The 20,896-nt window shown below is 36.6% G+C and overlaps 1 protein-coding gene across 1 annotated transcript in view; it reads right to left on the bottom strand.

Annotated features, from left to right (window-relative positions):
- The window catches only part of FAM13C (family with sequence similarity 13 member C), a 141,252-nt gene that overhangs the window by 56,324 nt on the left and 64,032 nt on the right, over positions 1-20,896 (bottom strand). Inside the window, exon 5 of the mRNA XM_080823161.1 lies at positions 17,599-17,662. Coding sequence (XP_080679287.1) covers positions 17,599-17,662 — 64 coding nt within the window. The remainder of the gene's footprint in view (positions 1-17,598; positions 17,663-20,896) is intronic.

The following is a 20,896-nucleotide window of genomic DNA, read 5'->3' as shown; positions in this document are numbered from 1 at the left end:
TGCCAACAAACTGGGCAACTTGGAAGAAATGGACAAATTCTTAGAAACTTACAAACTACTAAAACTGAAACAGGAAGAAGTAGAAAACTTGAATAGGCTCACAATCAGCAAATAAATTCAATCAGTAATCAAAAATTTCTCCCAACAGACAGAAGTCCCAGGCCAGATGGCTTCCCAGGGGAATTCTATGAGACATTTAAATAGAGTTAATGCCTATTCTTTTCAAACTGTTCCAAAATATAGATGGAAGGAAAACTTCCAAACTCATTCTACGAATCCAGCATTACCTTGATCACCAAACCTGACAAAGACCCCACTAAAAAGGAGAATTCCAGGCCAATATCCCCAAAGGACATGGATGCAAAAATTCTCAGTAAGATATTAGCAAATCTAATTCAAAAATATATTAAAAGGATTATTTACAACAATCTAGTGGGATTTATTCCTAGGCTGCAGGAGCGGTTCAACATTCACAAATCAATCAACATGATTCACCACACTAATAAAAGAAAGATAAGAACCATGTGATCCTCTCAATAGATGCAGAAAAAGCATTTAACAAAATACAGTGTCCTTTCTTGATAAAAACTCTCAACAAAGTCAGCATAGGTGGAGAATACCTCAACATCATAAAGGCCATATATGAAAGACCCACAACTAATATCATCCTCAATGGGGAAAAACTGAGAGCCTTTCCCCTCTTGGATGTCCACTCTCACCATTACTATTTAACATAGTCCTGGAAGTCTTACCCTCAATAATCAGACAACAAAAATAAATAAAAGGTATCTGACTCGGCAAGGAAAAAGTCAAACTTTCACTATTTGCAGATGACATGATACTTTATGTAAAAAAATCGAAAGACTCTACCAAAAACTTGCTAGAACCAATTCATGAATTCAGCAAAGCTGTAGGAGATAAAATCAATTTGCAGATATCTGTTGCATTCCTATACATCGATAATGAAGCCACAGAGAAAGAAATCAAGGAATTGATCCCATTTACAACTGCACTAAAAACCATAAGATACCAAGAAATAAACCTATCAAAGAGGTAAAAGATTGGTACTCTAAAAAGTATAGAACACATATGGAAGAAATCGAAGAGGACACAAAGAAATAGAAAAGCATTCCATACTCATGAATTAGAAGACTACACATTGTTAAAATGTCTATAATACCCAAAACAATCTACATATTTAATGCAATACCTATCAAAATACCACCAATATTTTTCCCAAGGCTAGCACAAACAATCCTAAAATCTTTATGGAACCACAAAAGGCCCTGAATAGCCAAAGCAATTCTGAAAAAGAAAAATAAAACTGGAGGCATCACAATTCCAGACATCAAGCTATATTACAAAGTTGTAATCATCAAGACAATATGGTATTGGTACAAAAACAGACACATAGAGCAACAGAACAGGATTAAAAACAAAACAAAACAGAAATGGACCCATGACTATATGGTCAACTAATCTTTGACAAAACGGGAAAGAATATCCAATGGCAAAAAGTCTCTTCAACAAATGGTGTTGGGAAAACTGAACAGCAACATGTAGAAGAATGAAACTGGACTGCTTTCTTACACCAGACACAAAAATAAATTCAAAATGGATAAAAGATCTAAATGTAAGACTGAAAACCATCAGAATCCTAGAGAAGAACACAGGCAGAAACTTCTTTGACCTTGGCCACAGTGAATTATTATTAGACATGTCATCAGAAGCTAGGGAAATAAAAACAAAAATAAACTATTGGAATTTCATCAAAATAAAAAGCTTCTGTACAACAAAGGAAACAATCAACAAAATGAAAAGGCAGCCTAAGGAATGGGAGAAGATATTTGCAAATAACATATCTGATAAAGGACTAGTATCCAAAATCAATAAAGAACTTTTCAAAGTCAATACCCAAAAAGAAATAATCCAGTTAAGAATAGGCAGAAGACATGAGTAGATACTTGTCCAAAGATACCCAGATGGCTTATGACACTTGAAGAGATACTCAGCATCATCATGATGATCAGGGAAATGCAAATCAAAAACATGTTGAGATACCACCTCACAATTGTTAGAATCACTAAAATTAACAACAGAAGAAACAAAAGGTATTGGCAAGGTTGCAGAGAAAGGGGAAGCCTCTTGAACTGCTGATGGGAATGCAAACTTGTCCAGCCATTCTGGAGAACAGTTTGGAGGTTCTCAAAAAGTTAAAAATATAACTATCCTACCATCCAGCAATTACACTGCTAGGTATTTACCCAAAGGATACAAAAATACAGATTCAAATGGGTAAATGCACCTCAGTGTTTAAATCAGCATTCTCTACAATAGCCAAACCATGGAGAGAGCCCAAATCCACCAATTGATGAGTGGATCAAGGCTTATGGATACCACATCATTCGTGTGTGTGTGTGTGTGTGTGTGTGTGTGTGTGTATGACATCATATATATGTAGTATATAAATATTACTCAGTCATCAAAAAAAGAAAGAAATCTCATGATTTGCAAGAGCATGGATGGAACTAGAGTGTATTATGGTAAGTGAAATAAGTTAGTTATAGAAAGACAAATACCAAATGATCTCACTTATATGCAGAATTAAAGAAAGAACACAGATGAACATATGGGAAGAAGGAAAAGAAAAAAAGGAGAGAGGGAAACAAACAATAAGTGACTCTTAATAATAGAGAACAAACTGAGGGGTGATGGAATGAGTTTGGTAGAGGATGGGCTAGATGGGTGATGGGTATTAAAAAGGGCACTTGTGATGAACACTGGTTATTATATGTAAGTGATGAATCTGAATTCTACTGCAGAACCAGTATTGCACTGTATGTTAACTAAAATTGAAATTTCAAACAAACGAACAAAAACACATACAATAGATACACACATACACACACACACACACACACACACAGAAATTAATCCAAGCATAACTCTAAAGAAAGCCATCAAACCACAAGGGAAAAAGAAGAACTAAAAAACAATTAGAAAATAATTAACAAAATGACAATAAGTATATACCTACCAATATTTACTTTAAATGTAAACGGACCTATTGTGTCAATCAAAAGACATAAGGTGGCTTCATAAATCAAAAAAAAAAATCCATCTATATGTTATCTATAAGAGATTCAACTAAAGACACATGAAGATTAAAAGTGAAGGGATGAATACATACCAGGCAAATGGAAGGGGAAAAAAAAAGCCAAAGTAGCAAAGCTTATATCAGACAAAACAGATATTAAAACAGACTATAGCAAGAAACACTGCATAATGGTGGCTGCATAATGGGCACTGCATAATGAGAAAAGGATCAATCAAACAAGAGGATATAACAAGTGTAAATATCTACACAGCCAACATAGAAGCACCTAAATACATAAAGCAAATATTAACAGACATAAAGGAGGAAACTGACAGGAATACAGTGGTAATAGGGAACTTCAACATCCCACTTACATCAATGGGTAGATCATCCAGATAGAAAATCAACAAGTAAACAGTGGCTTTGAGCAACACATTAGACCAGATGGACCTATGAGATATATACAAAATGTTCCATCCTGAAACAGGAGAATACACATTGCTTTCAAGTGTACATGGTATATTTTCCAGGACAGATAACAGGTTAGGTCACACACAGAATAGTCTCAGCAAATTTAAGAAGACTGAAATTAGGTCATTCATCTTTTCCATTTAGAAGAATGTAAAACTTGAAATCAGTTGCAAGAAAAAAATATGGAAAAACCACAATACATGGAGGCCAAACAACATGCTACTAAACAACTTAAGGGATCAACAAGATATCAAAGAGGAAATCAAAGTCTACTTGCCAACAAATAAAAATGAAAGCAAAGTTCAAAATCTTTGGGGTACAACACCAAATGGTCAATTACTCTATAAAAAAAGGAGCAGGAATATACAATGGGGGAAAGATAGTCTTTTCAATAAATGGTGTTGGAAAAATTATGCAGCTACATGCAAAAGAATTAAACTAATCACTTTCATATACCATACACAAAAATAAACTCAAAATGGATTAAAGACCTGATTATGAGACCTGATATCATACAATACCTAAAGAAAATCTGAATAGACTGATTATTAGCAAAGAAATTAAATAAGTAATCAAAAAATTTCCAGCAAACAATAATAATTTCTTGGACATCAACCTTAGCAACATTTTTATGGATATGTCTCCTCAGGATAGGGAAACAAACAAAAAAATAAACTACTGGGACTACACCAAAATAAAAAGATTTTGCACAGCAAAGAAAACCATCAACAAAACAAAAATGCAAGCTAGTGAATGGGAGAAGATATTTGCAAATGATGTGTCTTATCAAGGGTTAATATCCAAAATACTTAAAGAACTTATACAACCCAACACCAAGAAAACAAATAATCTAATTTAAAAATAGGCAGTAGACCTAAATAGACATTTTTCCAAAGATATATAGTCAAAAGACATGAAAAGATGCTTGACATCACTAATCATCAAAGAAATGCATATCAAAACCACAATGAAATATCACTTCACACCAGTTAGAATGGCTAGTGTCAAAAAGACAAAAAGTAAGTGTTGACAAAGATCCAGAGAAAAGGGAACCCTCCTGCACTGCAACAAGAACAAAAATAAACAAGTGGGATTATATCAATCTAAAAAGCTTCTGCACAGCAGAGGAAACCAACAACAAAATAAAAAGGCAATCTACTGAATGGGAGAAAATATCTGAGAATCATATCTGATAAGGGATTAATATCCAAATATATAGAAAAAACTTATAAAACTCAATTGCAAAAAAAAATCCAATTAAAAATTGAGCTGAGGATCTGAATAGACAATTTTTTCCAGGGAAGATATAGTGACAGCCAATGAACATATAAAGACATGCTGAACATCACTGATTATCAGGGAAATGCAAATCAAAACCACAGTGAGATAGCACCTCACCCCAATAGGATAGCTATTATCAAAAAGACAGAAATAACAATTATTAAGGATGTGGAGAAAAGAGAACCATCATGCACTGCTGGTGGGAGTGTTAATTCACTATAGAAATGATATATAGAGTCCTCAAAAAATTAAAAACAAAACTACCATATGATCCAACAATTCCACTTCTGGGTGTTCACGCAAAGAAAATGAAAACACTAATTCAAAAAGACATATGCATCCCCTGTACTCATTGCAGGATTATTTTGTGGCCAAGATATGGAGACAATCTAAGTGTCCATCAATAAATTAATGGATGAAGAAGATATGGTATATATGTGCGTATATACCCAATAAATATACATATACTAGGCAATACCACTCCGCCATAAAAAAAGAATGAAATCTTGGGAATTCAGAGTACACTTATCTTGATGGGCACTGAATAATAGAGGAAATTCTTGGATCACTATATTGTACAACTGAAATTAATACACAGTATATAACACTGTATGCTAGCCACACTGGAATTAAGATAAAGAATGAACGAATGAATGAAATTAAGATAAAATTGCAACAACATAGATGGACCTTGAAAGTATTATGCTAAGTGAAATAAGTCAGATAAATACCATATGATCTCACTTACATGTGAAATCTACAAATAAAGAAAACAAAATGAATGGATAGGGAGAACAGTGGTGGTTGCCACTCTATTTAGGGGCTTGGGGTGAGCAAAATGTGTGCATGGGGTCAGAAGATACAGACTTCCATTTGTGAAATGGATAGGTCATGGGGAGGTGAGTGCAGCATAGTGACTATAGCCAATTTTACTGTGCATATTTGAGGGTTTCTGGAAGAGTGTCTTGAAAGTCCTCATCACAAGAAAAACATTTTTTGTACTTTTTTTATGATGATATATGATAACTAGACTTGTGACGATCATTTCGCTGTGTACAGAAGCATCAAATCACAAGTGTCAATGATTACATTGTACATCTGAAACTACTACTATATGTCCATTACAGCTCAATTTAAAAAAAAAGAGAAGAAAGAAAACTAAACTCAGTAAAATGTAGCACAGCACAGACCCCATAGGAGCTTTTAATCTCAAATTTACTATTGGCTAGTAATTCTGTGTCTTTGGGCAAACCATACAACCACGCTGGGCCTCAGGCCTTTTATTTTTTCTGACGATACTGCCGCCTCAATTTCTAAAATTCAATGAATATTAGAAATCAATAACTATCCCACTAAAAATCATAAAATCACGTCAGAGAAAATATATTACCTACCTATATTGTAAAGATGGCAGGTCACACTGGAAAGTATTAGCCAGTTCCTCAAATACTAATAATTTTTAAAAATTAAAAAAATTAATTTTCTGCCTGCTTTAAAATCTGAGTTTTATAGCTCTAAGAAAGCCAATAATGTCCTAAAAAGGACAAAAATATACCAAACCCTACCAAGGTCAGACTATACGAAATTAAGTTGATATGTGTTCCTACCTCCCTGAAAAGTGGAGATGACAAAGTTCTTCTACTACAGGAGGGGTGAGGGAAATGGAATATGTGAAAATAAATGTATATATTTACATTTGAAAGATGTTAGCCAAGTCAGAGCATGTGGGAAAACATAAAAAACAAACCCTCCTCATCCTTTCATCACAAAATGGACATTTTAAGACCAATCTCTCAACCAAAGAGTTAAGACTAATCGCTAAATAAAAGACCACCTCTAAATAAAAACACACCAGCTTTATGGAAAAACTCACTACATTGTTCTTGCTTTTCTTTTTTGCTATGAAGCCATGAAAACAACTGCACAGGCTAACACCTGGGAGTCACTGCAGTAGACGTAGCCTCTTCTAGTCTTTCATGAGAGATCAGGAAACTAGTAGTGTGAAGAGAATTAAATGAAAGAGTGAACAGGGAAGAGAATCACGATAGCAGAGCAGAAGAAAGAGCAGGGGTCAATGGGACAAAGCTTCAGTGAAGTGTGGGAGATGCAGAAGGCCTGCAGGCAAAAGGCAAACACAGGTGGATTAGTTACGGTAAGGGCTGCTACAACTTTTCTGCTCAGCTCAAACGCTTCTCAAGTTTTTCTAGTTCTCAGATGAGGAAGAATACAGGCAGTTGCTGGCAAGACTTCCGCCTTTTCTGCCAGCACCACTCTAAGGATTCTCCCAGAAATAAGAATCCAGGCTGGATAGTTGCTTCTAAATGGCAGGGCAGAATAAACCAACCAAGAGACAGTTCCAAGTTTCTTTGCTGTGTAGTACGTTTAACTGGTATTAAGAACTAGGGTTCACAATATGACCATATTTGCTACGGTATGTCCTCATTGACACTGACAAGAAATTGGCTAAAATTAAATGAATAATAGGACACTTCTAGCTGAGGAAGAAACCTTAGTAAAGAAGGAAGATCACTTTATCTTAAGTCAGAAAACCATACCAAAAAAAAAAAAAAAGACAAATGGCATGCTTTAGTAGTCCAGCACACAAGAAAATTATTTTGCATATCATACTTTCAGAGACCAATATGATTCAGTCCAGCATCCATTTGCCCATCTTCTGATAAAGCACCCTCAGATCTAAAGTGAGAAATATAGTCTACATCTAGCCAATCAGTTAATTCCAAACCCTAAGGTCATAGTGACTGGTTCAACAAGGAAAGCTATGCCCCAAGCTACGTAAATGAAACTGAAGTATGGGACCTTTTAGAGCTAGAAAGAAGAAACTCTTTCACTCTGTGGTAGGCAGAATGGCCCAAGATTCCTGTACCCTGCTTATTCAAACACTAATCTAGATGTTGCTGTGAGGGATTTTGTGGATTTAATTAAACCTTAACTCAGTTGATCAAAGAAAGATATAGACATTTCTTGGATATGTCCGACCCCATCAGATAAGACCTTTAAAAGCAGGGTTTCTACCAGCTGGTGGCAAAAGACAACACCAGAGAGATTTAAAGCACAGAAGGATTTGGTGTACTATTGGTGGCTCAGAGATGAATGCAGCCATGTGAGAAGGAATGCAGGTAACCTCTAAAAGCTGAGAGCTGCCCCTCAGATGAAGACCAGCAAGGTAACAGGGACCACAGTCATACACTTCAAGGAACTAAATTCAGGCAACAACCTGAATGAGCTTGGACGTGGAAACTTCTCCAGAATGTCCAGATAAGACCCTATTGCAGCTAATGTCTCATTTCAGTTTTGTGAGACCTTGAGCAGAGAATCCAAGTGAATCTACCCAGACATATGACCTACACAACTATGAGCTAATAAACAGGCATCCAAAACCACTAAGCCTTTATTATAGAGTAATAGAAAACTAATATATACTGGAATTGCTAGCTCTAAGAATAATGTCCCCAGAGAAAGATCAACCTAAAAATAAATCCAATATAGGAAAGCAGAGCTAAGAGATGAAAAGAGATGGCATCTACATGACAACTTTTTAATCCTTGGATCTAGCCATGCACAGAGCCTACCCTGATCCTAAAAGTTCCAACTGTGTAAGTCAGTAAAATCCTGTTATTATTAAAGCCAGGTTGAATTGACTTTCAGTCACCAGGAGAAAAATCCCAGATACTTGAAAAGAAAAAAAAAAATCTTCAATTAATTCTGAGCTACAGATAAACCCTATGGACTGGGGTTGTATTTTAACAGAAAAATAGAGCTGACTATTCCTTCAGAAATAATACCATTTACCTAACTGAGACATATCAAAGGCAAAGAAGCTTCTTGTTATATTATTTTCTCAAAATTAATACAATTTTGAGAGAGAAAGATTTCAAATGAAATAGTAAGTAGCACCTTGAGTTCTGATATGACTTGAGGCCAAAGTATCCATATGCTAAACTTTGGATAGTAATAAAAAGACAACCAAATCTTTCACATGGAAACACACATATAGACACATGCATATAGGGTCAAAAAGGGCCACCACAAATGTGAAAATTGGTCTACTTTTAATAAAATTTAAGATTGAAGGATTCTTCATTGACTTTAATGCTGAGGCTAATGAGCTTTTTTGACTACGATGACTCAACAAATCAGGGGTAACAGTAGTTATGTAAAAGAAATGTGAATTTTTCATACTGATTTTAGGTAGGTAAATGATCTCTTTCATGGCCAGCAAAGTAAAACAGATGTCCTCTTCATGAAATAAGAACTTCTTATTGATATTAGGTCATTAGTGCCTATTTGCCACACGTGAATAATTTATTACACTTGTTTCTTATAACATAGACCCTTCTTGAAAATTCCAGTGGCACACCTAAGGATATAATTTCTTTAAGGTAGAACCTCGGTCAGAATGTAGGACAGCAAAAGATTGAATCTAATCACACTTTGGGCATCTTTTCTTCCTCTAGTTTTGCACTAATCACTGAGAATGATGATACCACAAACAAGTCTGGAAATGTCCCATCTATTTTTTATAAGGTCAAAACTAAACTTCAAAGCAGCCATAGGTTATAGAATACATCTCTAGGATGCCATATAAGTCAATTAATACCTAAAATGTTCGAACTCTATTCTGTAAACTCAAAGAGGACTCCTAATGGAATCTTCAGACTAGAACTGCACCTCAGAATACTTACTCCATTAAATGATTCTATTATCCTCTTTTTCTAAGCACTCATAAAAGGAGTCCAAAATGGCATCAAATAACTTGTGAGTGTTGGCCTCTTTCAGCCACATTAATTTCATTGGTAAACAAATGACCAATTGGTAAAATGACATAGCCAATGTGACTATTCTTCTATTAGAAAAGCTAAAATAATGTGACTAGAATTTTCTCCACTTTTAGAAACCGTTTCCTTTTCCTACTCTCCACTTCACAGTTAGAAAGAGGCCAATAAGGTAGAAAGGTTAAATTAGCATTACCCCTTTGACATTCACTGCTAAGTTATCAATCTCTTCTCCCCCATAAAATGCATTCCATGACCTGGATGTACATGACTCAGTGATTTTCATCTGGATTGGTTTCTTCCTCTCTATCAGAGGTCCCTTCCATATTTAGTTTTCTCAGTGTCAGGCTAATAACCAAGTTAATATTTGGCCCCATAATTCCTCAGCCCCTTCAACTATAAAGCCAACTTAAATATGGCTGGCCATCTCAGCAGGTTGCCTTAAACTCCCAGGATCTCAAACATTCTAAGAACAATCTCCATCTCATCCATCTCTTCCACTTTGTCCTATAAGTAATCTTATTCTAGACTCTTAATTATATTAAGGTTCTAGATTCTCATGTGCTTCAACAATCAGTCATTTCACTTGGACTCCTTACTTAGTGGGAATCATATGTTTCCAAAGTTTGATTCTGGAGACCTGGAAGAAGCTGGAAGTATCTCCCTCAATTATCCCTTAAGACTCAGGCACCTTGAAATCCTCACATCAAAGTTGTAGGGTTTACTGTGGGCAAAAGTCTAATGTGGCATGCATTTATTTTCCAATTCCAGTGTTGAGTATCTGCTTCTTTGTGCCTGACATGTCTCTTTTGGGTAAACATTAACCCATGGCAAGATTTTTTTTTTTTTTTCAGATTTATAAACTGGTTCCTTAGGCCTAGAGAGGTTAACTGTATATTGGTCCATGACAGTATAAGATAGTTTTATAGCCAAGGGAAAGGAAATAAGGAATCCATATGATAGCAATTAAAGATGAATTTCCCTTTCAGGGCCATTAGCTTGTAGCTAACCTTACCTCTAGGACCTTGGAATTACAGGCAAAAAGTAAAATGGAAACAAACTCTTATTCTCTCAGTGAAAACTTGTTTTATCCACAAGTTAAATGCAGAACACCTACAAAGTATTTATCAGATAAGAAAATAAAACATTTTTTTCCTAAGCACAGAAGTCATGGGCATTTTTTTAAGTGACCATTTCCTTGTGTAAGATGATAACAGAAGAGCTAGGTTGGGCAAATATAAGGGCAGAAAGAAAGTCAAGTTGTCCCAGAGCTTCTGTCTGTTACTTAGGATGACTGTACTATTTCAGCTCAGTTGGCCTCACTTCTTTACCTTTGATCATGTACCTTCTCTTTCTCTTGTATAGGATTGATAATTACATTAAGAAATTATGTCACTTTTATAGCACTATTTTAACACTATTTCCTCGCCCGAGGACTTCCAGGAAAGATGGTAGAGTAGGAGGACCCTAAGCTCACCTTACCCCACAGATACAACTAGATAACACTCACATCATCAGTGTAAATAACCCAGAAAACAACCCAAAGACTGACCAAAAAACTCCTTAACTCAGTGTACAGAAAATACCACATGGAAGAGGGGAGAAAGGGCAGAGACATAGTGGGAGCTAAAGGGATTGTGGCTGTCCACAGGAGGGAGTCACAGGTGTACAGAGGAAAGAGAAATAGATAGGGCCCCACATTGGGGAGCCTGCATGGGGAAGACAAATAACATAGCATTTGACTTTGAAAACCAGAAGGGCCAAATTTCATGCATTCTTACAACCAGCAGGACTAAAAACCTGGAAATTTAAAAATCAGTAGGCTTAGCTCTGGGAGACCCAGGAGGGCAAGAGTAAACTAGTCCTTCCTTTAAAGAGATAACACTACAAACAGCTCATGGAGATACAGCATAGAAGCAGCAGTATGAAAAATTCCTGGGGCATATAGGAGGAAGAATTATTTACTAATTACAGAGTATGTTTTAGAGTGACAGATTTCACTAAAAGACCCCTCCAGGAAGAAAGGATCTCCCTCTCCTACCCCCAGCATAAACCACAGCCACCTTTGGGAACCAGCACAGCCCTAGCATTCACGATCTAACTTTTTTACACTATACCCTGCCCCCTCCAGACTGGCCTGCTTCATTTCTGGGGCTGTGAGTCTTTTTTCCCAGAAGACCAGAGCAAAACTTGCTGACATCATGTCTCCAGACAGCATGCTTTGCAAGGCCTCCATCTTGTTGTAGCAGCAGGTCTACAGGTCTCCTACAAAGATACGTATACTTTGTTAAAACTGTGTGCCCTGCCCATGTGCATTTGTGGATCTGACCCTGGCTGGCCCTGATCTTGGCAGCAGTGGCATGTCCCTTGCAGAAGAAGAAGACCAGCATGCAAAATTTATGGGCATTGTACCCACCCTACCCCTATACACTTTGCAGAATGGCCCCAGATGGTCCAGTGTCAACAGTAGCTGCATCCCCGCTGGAAAAGGCAAATACCACCTCGTTAAAAATGCATACCCCACCTACTCCTTTCAACAGCAACAGACAGCTGACTTTCCTAACACAGAGAAACATACAAAATGAGGAGACAGAGGAATATGTCCCAAATGAAAAAACAGGACAAAACTATAGCAAGAGACCTAAGCTAAATGGAGGCTAAGTAACATGCCTGATAGAGAATTTAAAGTAATGATCATAAAGATACTCAGCAGACTTAAGAAGAGTGGAGGACCTCAGTGAGATCCTTAACAAAGGGATAGAAAAGAAAACATTAAAAAAAAAAATCAGAGATGAAAAGCACAATAAATGAAATTAAAAATGCACTAGATGGAATGTATAATGGCTAGAGGAAACAGAAGAATGAATTAGTGACCTGGAGGGCAGAGTAATGGAAAGTAATCAAGCCAACCAGGTGAGAGAAAAAGAATTATGCAAAATGAAAATAGACTTAGGGAAATAAGTGACTCTATCAGGCATAATAACATTCACATTATAGGGATCTCAGAAGAAAAAGAGAGCTAAAAGGGAACAGAAAATTTTTGAAGAAATAATAGCCGAAAACTTCCCTAATCTGGGCAAAGAAACAGATATCCAGATTTAGGAAGCACAGAGAGCCCCCAACAAAGTTAACCCAAGGAGGTTCAAACCAAGACACAGAGTAATTTAAATCATAAAAAGTAGAGATAGAGAATTTTAAAAGTGACAAGAGAAAAGAAGATAGTTATATACAAGGGAAACCCCATAAGGCTATCAGTGGATGTTAGCAGAAACTCCACATGCCAGGAGAGAGTGGCATGATCTATTCAAAGTACTGAATGGGAAAAATCTGCAGTCAAGAATATTCTATCCAGCAAGGCTATCATGCAGAATAGGATACAAACAAAATCTAAACCAGCTTCATGACCACTAAACCAGCCCTACAAGAAATATGAAAGGGGACTCTCTGAGTCAGAAGGAAAGACCATAAGTAAAAGTAAAAAAGTAGGAAGTACAAAAGCAGTAAAAATAAGTATATCTGTAAAAATGTGACGAGGAACTTACAAACTAAAAGCATGTAAAATATGACACCATACACCTAAAACGTGGAGGGAAAGAAGTAAAGAATGGGTTCAAACTTAAGTGACTGTCAACTTAATATAGACTGCTATATGCAGAAGATGTTATATGCAAATCTAATGGTAACCACAAATCAAATGCAGTAACAGATATGCAAAAACTAAAGAGAAAAGGATACAAGCATATCACTAAAGAAAGCCAACTTATGGTAAGAGGAGAGTTCAAGAGAAGAAAGTAACAGAGAAGATCTAGTATTTGTTCCCCAAGCCAGGCCTTCAGATGATTGGCCTTGAGGCCTAATCCCTCCCCTCAGTAACTCTGGGATGGTTTGCCTTGTTTATCCTTGATGGGAACCTGTGACTAAATTCTACAAGCATTGGGAAAATGAAAAAAAAGGGGGGGGGGGAAGGGGGGGCAGGTAGAATCAATGAGTGTTAAAACTGAAAGGGCTCCTAGGGGTGCCTGGGTGGCTCAGTGGGTTAAGCCTTTGCCTTTGGCTCAGGTCATGATCTCAGGGGCCTGGGATTGAGCCCCGCATCGGGCTCTCTGCTTGGCAGGGAGCCTGCTTCCCCCGTCTCTCTCTGCCTGCCTCTCTGCCTACTTGTGATCTCTCTCTCTGTCAAATAAATTAAAACAAAACAAAACAAAACTGAAAGGGCTCCTAGAATTAACCCAATTCAAACCTCCTGCCTCAATTTTACAATGGAAAAACTAAAAGAAATTCCTATACTGCTTTATGATATGCACTCTCTAACAGAAAAAGTGGTTTGAAGACCCAATATGCCATGCTTTCTCAGGGAAGAGAAGACCCATTAGTTTTCTTCATACATCTGTTACTTTTCTTAATTGGAAATGGAGCCAAGCAGGGGATGTACTGGGATATGATGAAGGAAAACAATGTTTGTTCTCATTTACCCTCAGCTTTTTGATCTATTGAGTGCTTATCAATTATATGGATGTGGAGGTATAACTAAAACCAAGAATAAAGATGGTGAGACATTGTTTGGGGCACCTGGGTGGCTCAGTTGGTTAACTGGCTGGTTCTTGATTTCAGTTCAGGTCATGATCTCAGGTCCTGGGATTGAGCCCTGTGTCAGGCTCTGTCGTTCAGCAGGAGCCTGCTTGAGGATTCTCTTTCTCTCTCTACTCCTCCCTCCCCCACTCTCTCTCTCAAATAAATAATAAATCTTTAAGAAAAAATAATGGATGAGAGACATTGATAGATCTCAAGTCTAGAATATTTTTCAATCATGATCCAGAAGACCCCAACAAATAAAACCTTCTGATGTCTTATAGAGGAAAAATCTGACAGTTCAGCTCAATGGCAACAGGGAAACTTACTCAGTTTTTCGTAAACAAACTTCTATAACATAGTCTCAGAGGCACTAAAACCCATGGGATGGGGTTGCAAGTCCTGTCAAGAGACCCAAGATCAAAGACTAGTTGCTTGAGACTGGCTTAAGAAAAGTGAGACTAGCCAGAATCAAATCTATACTCATGCCAAGTGGTAATAATAAGTGAATGTGTTTTCCAGTTCACTGGGAGGGCTCCATGCTGGGTGTAGAGCTTACTTAAAAAAAAAAAAAAAAAAAAGAATATTGAACTTTATAGCCAGTTCACTGGGAAAGTAGGGGAATATACCCAGAGACAGGTGTTTATATGTAGACAAATCATGCCATGTATTGTCTTACTGAATATAGGAGACCTGGAGTCAAGTGTCAGGTCTGGAACCAAGCTGTAGCTGAGGCCCATCTATCTGTGACAGAGCAAGTATAATTAAAAAGTTCAAAAAGTAGAAGTAAATTAACAGATATGAAATTTTAGGAAAATATAAAGTACATACGTAACATCTTAAAATTTTTATTGTGTATATACAGCATTAGGGTCTATGGAAATGTCTGGAAAATATTTAAGAAACTCTTTTGACTTTAGACTTGCAATTGATGTGAAGAAAGCAGGCAGATATGGAACTGGTGGGTTCATTTCAGAGAACTATATGGCTATGTGTGAATGGTGGGGAGGGGGGCAGTGGTAAATAAAAATAAATAAAAACAAGAATAAATAAATAAATAAATAAAAATAAAAACAAGAAAGGAACAAAGAGGAATGAAGACAGCTAACATAACAAAAAAAGTCTTGCATTTCTGTTTAGAGATAGAAGGAACACTCCTGTAAAAAGTCAGCTGTACAGAGACCAAATAGCAGTTAATTTAAAAAAAAATGTTATCAGTAACAACTTATCATAATAGTAAAAAACTAAGGGAAAAATATACAATGGGTTACAGCAAGGAGAAGAAAACTAAAACTACATGCTAAATATGTATGAATTTCAGAAGCATAATACTGAGTAAATAAAAGCAGATACAGAAAAGTACATACAATGCATTTATGAAAATCTCAACAATAGACAAAACAAATCTATTTTAGTCTGAAGAGTAGTTATCCTTATTGGAGAGTAGTGACTGGAAGGAATTATACAGGGGTGTCTGGGAGGCTGATAATGTCGTTTCTTAATCTAGTTCATCCAGCTGTACATTTAGGATATATGCACCATTATATGTATTTTTCTGTTTCAATTAAAAATATTAAAGCAGTGTTTCCCACCTGTGTTCCATAGGATTCTTGCCTAAATAAATGTTATGACGGGATTCTTCTATAAGAGAGTCTGGTTTTCCCTACATTGGGGAAATGCTGAGAAACACCCAGTTAAATATATATCTACTCTATAGGATGTCTTCATCAATGTACCGACCCTCCCTGCATGGGTCATCCTTCTCCCATTCAAGCTTTTCTAGGTTTTCTCTGGCCCCCAAATTTCAGTCACAACAGAAAGTGCACCAAAGATGTGGACTGGAACAAACATCCCACACAGTTTACCCTTTGAGTGGAACAAAACACTGAGCACACACGACTCTCATCAACAGTTTAGATCAGCAGCACTCCCTTATCATGGAAGAGCACACATTTAAAATAGGGCATTGCCTATTTTATTTTGAATACATGTCTCCATTCAATGTTCCCGCACCCATGTAATCCCAGAGCAATAAACTGGCACATTTCATGAAATTTGCCAACACAATATAGCAAAGAAATACAGGGTAGCAGATTTTCAAATCGATCTTTTTGCATCTGTGATCTCAGAATGCTCAAGAAATCTTAGCATTCTTATGGACTTCTAGTTCACAAATCTGAGTTTCTCCCAAATACTTGAAACCTATCACAGGCTGACTCTTACAATCACCTCATTTTTCTAGTCGCTTATGTCAAAACAAATCAGCGCTTCCTTATAGCTAGCATTTTGCTTATAAACAATGTGTTCATTGATTCAGCCTCTTGCCTCTTTTTTCTTAAACTCTTTGTCACTCTTATTACCATGAATGAGATTGGGGAATTTGAAGGCCATCTCTATGCACAAATAAATAACAAGCAGTGTTCTGTTTTTTTAACTTTAGGTCATTTTCCACAACTTTAGTTATTTTTTTTTAACTTGATTTAATCAGGCAGCTGGTTTAACTTTGGCTATTCATTTCTGCCAAGTTCTAAAGTAAAAAATGAAAAAGAAAATCCTCTAAATTTAATTAATTGCCTTTTCTTGGAGGGAGAGAAGAGATCAATCTTCACATGACAAATAAGCAATTTGCCTCAAGTCCATCATCTTTCTTCCCGGCATCTGAGCATCAAGTCTTTTCATTCCTTTTGCTATGATCCTAATCAGATATACCACCCACTGCTCCTTTATTATAAAATGAGGGCAAGGGAAACTAGACAGTATTTCAAGCCAAGGTCTTAAGCCAAAGCATTCATAATAACAGGGATCCTAATTATGTTATATTGATTTCCAACAGGAGAATTAAATTATCTATTTCAAAGAAAATTTAGAACAAACATTAACAGAATGATGTCCGGTTTGATGAGAAATCATTTGGATTGGAAAATAGGACTTCAACGTTTCAGAATATACTAAGAAGACCCTATTGCAAACACCAAACTATATCATACTCCACGGATAAACAGTAAGCAGGTTTACATTTGAGACTACAAAAGCCATGAGAAGAAGAGAGAGAGAGAGATGGAATAAAATTAAGAGAAAGAGTTACAAATGTAACTGCCACACCATGGTTATACAATCCTAAAGCAAAGTCGAAAACAGAATAATGAAATGACTGCTGGACTTGGTTTAGGTCCAAAATGTAGTGAGCAGTCTCTCAGATAATTTTAAATCTATTTGCTCCAGGGTGAGGAAAAACATTACCCAAAGAGCTACAGGGAAAACAAACTCACTTAAGAGCAAAAACACTTAAAGTTTTAATCAGAAAGAATTCCCAATACTAGGAAAAAAGAATAATAAATTTCATGATTGGCTAATTCATTTCATACAACCAATAATGATGGCACCTACTTCATTTAAGTCTTGATGAGTCTCAAAAGCATCCTTTGACCAAATGGAAGCCCTCTGGTCGATTCTGTAAAATATAAAGAAAAGTTATTTCCATTTAAAAGAAATCTTTCAACAATGCACATGTGAAGCTGGCAGTTACAGATCTGGCTGTACCCTTGTTCAAAACCTTCATTGGTGTCCCACTGACCACAGAATAAAATCCAGACTCCTTATAATAGTCTGCAACACATCACAGTGCTTGAATTCTGTGCCTGAGTGTCCAGCCCCACTTCCTAACACTCACACCCAGTCCCCTACATTCTAGCCTCTCTGGCCTTCTCTTGGTTTCTTGAACACATATTGTTCGTTCTCTGTTCAAAACATCCTAATCACCATCCCAGACTGTTCTCCCCCAGATCTTCATAAAACTGACTTTACCAACATATAAGCCTCAGCGTAGCTGGATGTTACCTCCCAATAGGCCTTTCTGATTTCCTTGACTGGAAGTAGCCCTCTCTACACTCTCTACCCCACTGTCCTTAGATTTTCCTCTTAGCACTTATCACTGACATAACCTGTTTATTTGCATTTCCTCATTAAAATGTAAGCTCCAAAAAATTAGTGATTATGTCCATTTTTTACACTGCTGAATCCTCAGTATCTAATACAGATTTAATATTTTTTCATTAATTCAAAAAAGTTTTGTGTATGTGATCTGATATATCTGATACAGTCAGTACAGAAAGATATCATTTGTTCACTGGAGATAGAATTTGGAAATTTCATCTTATCTTTTAACTAATACAATAAACATAGTAATTTCTGTGTAACATGATGAGGCTGGGTTTTGCCACTACATAATTTCTAATAAAAGAAAATGACTTAAAGCACAGCTACTCTGAATCAACTTTTTAAAATTTAAACACACAAAAAAACAAAAGTTCACTATAGGCAGATGCTGAATTCAAAATCATAATCTGTCAAATGTTATGATATAATAGTATCTATTATATAACATTCAAGTTTTTCTGCAGCAGTTTGCATGCTGTTATATAATAAGTGTATTAAATTATAGTTATTATTCTTATAAAATGCCTGCTTTCTTAATAAAAGATTTAGTCACTGTTAAGTCATTTATAAAAAGATTTATTTGGGGACATAATTATTTACAGTTTTTATTCAGCTTCAGTTTGAGTCCTGAAGAAATTATATATGTTCCCTGAAGGGTCAACAAGATTAATGATTTCTTTAAGTCATGACACACATTTAGAAATGCCATAAGCATAACTTCTTCAAAATATTTTTAAGAATGCAAAATTTGTTCAGTCTAAGGGCACTGCTAACTATGCAAACAATTTACTTCCAATGAGAAAAGTAAGGAGATGGTAAACAAAATTGTCTAGAATGCACTGATTTCTACTACATCCGTACAAGCCAGCATGTCTCTCCTGAGTATGCAGGAAGGTTAAGCGTTCAACAATGAACTCAGGAAGAGATCACTGAAGTGGGAAAAGAAAGTAAGGAAGAAGACCACTGGCACACCCATTCTATCCCCATCCATTCCCTGAGCTGCAAACACAGTAATATCAGGGCTTCGGAAAATACTAAATTGCTCTATTCCACAAATGGGGGAAACCTTCTTAGACACAAGAGTTATTGTGTCCAATCCAGTAACATCTAAAATTTTGAATGGTTCATAATTTCTTTGTAATATACACTGGTTCTCAAATTGCATTTCTACAGAGTTATGGTAGCACGAGAAAAATGGAAGAGTGATATTCAATAGAAAAAACAGTTATCAGTTTATAGTTTAACCATATATGTCTCTAGGGCTTTGATGCTAGCAGACAGTAAAACAAATACACAAGTAGTAAACATTAACGGAAAAAAGCAGAAATAGACTTTGTTAAAAATATATATTATTGAGATGCAGAGAACAGCCTACTTATAATATACTTACATGATCTTCCAGGGAAAGTACTTAAAATCGCCAAATAAACCTCCAGATCAAGTTTAAGGACTGTGGGCTAAGCATCAAAGATGCTTTAATTTAATGGCCATCTGAATGTCCCCTATCTGCCTGATATAGTGTTGGGGAAATACTAATCAATAAGCAGACTCTAGGCCTTTAGGAGACTTGCAATTCAGTGAAGTCTGAAGCAGAGGATAAAATTAACACCCATTCTTTTTTTTTTTTTAAGATTTTATTTATTTATTTGACAGACAGCACAAGTAGGCAGAGAGGCAGGCAGAGAGAGAGGGGGGAGCAGGCTCCCTGCTGAGCAGAGAGCCCAATGCGGGGCTTGATCCCAGGACCCTGAGATCATGACCTGAGCCAAAGGCAGAGGCTTTAACCCACTGAGCCACCGAGGCACACCTTAACACCCATTCTTGAGGCTAATTTCAGTAAGTCAAGGATCAGGGCATAGAAGCTGATAGAATGGTAGAAAGGAACTGAGGAGGAGAAACAAGAGACATATTTTCAAGGATAAAAATAATCAGTGACTCAGTTGGTTAAGTGTCTGCCTTTGGCTCAGGTCATGATCTCCAGATCCTAGGATTGAGCCCCATGTCGGGCTCCCTGCTCAGAGGGGAGTCTGCTTCTCCTTCTCCCTCTGCTCTTCTCCCTCATGCTCTCTTTTTCTCAAAATAAAATAAAATCTTAAGAAAAAAATCAAGAGGTCTTGGGTGTGTATTGAAAGTATGGAATAAAAGAGATGGGATAATAAAAGTTATTCCAAAGTTTTGAGACTATGTGACTAGAAAGATGACAGGTGTTTTTTCTAATGGAGGTAGAAAAATATGTAATTTTGGTGGGGAGAGCAGGCAATTGGCAGAAAGAAAGGCAATTCATGTGTTTAGATTTAGATATTTGCAGCTTGAAGTAAGACTGAGCTAGGGAAGTAAAAACACCTGAGCAGGGCTCACCCTAGAATTTGCACTCTACAGTGTGTTCAACGGAGAGGCTGTGGTAATGGTAACTATGATGTGCAGTGGTCACAGGTCCTGCACTGATGTTTCTTCCCTGTTGTTCAGCCAGAGCCCAGGATGGTACCTGGTCTATGGTATATACTCAGTGCATGCTTTTGGATGGGTAAAGGAAGAAACAGAAGGAACAGATCTAAGAATGACTTCTTGATCCACTTACTAGCTGTGTGTACCCACAGGTAAGATACCAACCTCTGTAAGGCTTGGTTTCCTCATCTGTAAAGTGAGGATAATAGAAGCTACCTCATAGGATAGTTCATGATACTACTGCTAGCTGTATTAAAAAATAATACATGGATCTAGAATCATATAAGAGAACTAACATAATAGA

Source organism: Martes martes (genome assembly GCF_963455335.1).
Source record: "Martes martes genome assembly, chromosome: 14".
NCBI lineage: Eukaryota > Metazoa > Chordata > Mammalia > Carnivora > Mustelidae > Martes > Martes martes.
The sequence above is the reverse complement of the archived record's forward strand: the minus strand, read 5'-3'. Positions and strand labels throughout refer to the sequence as shown.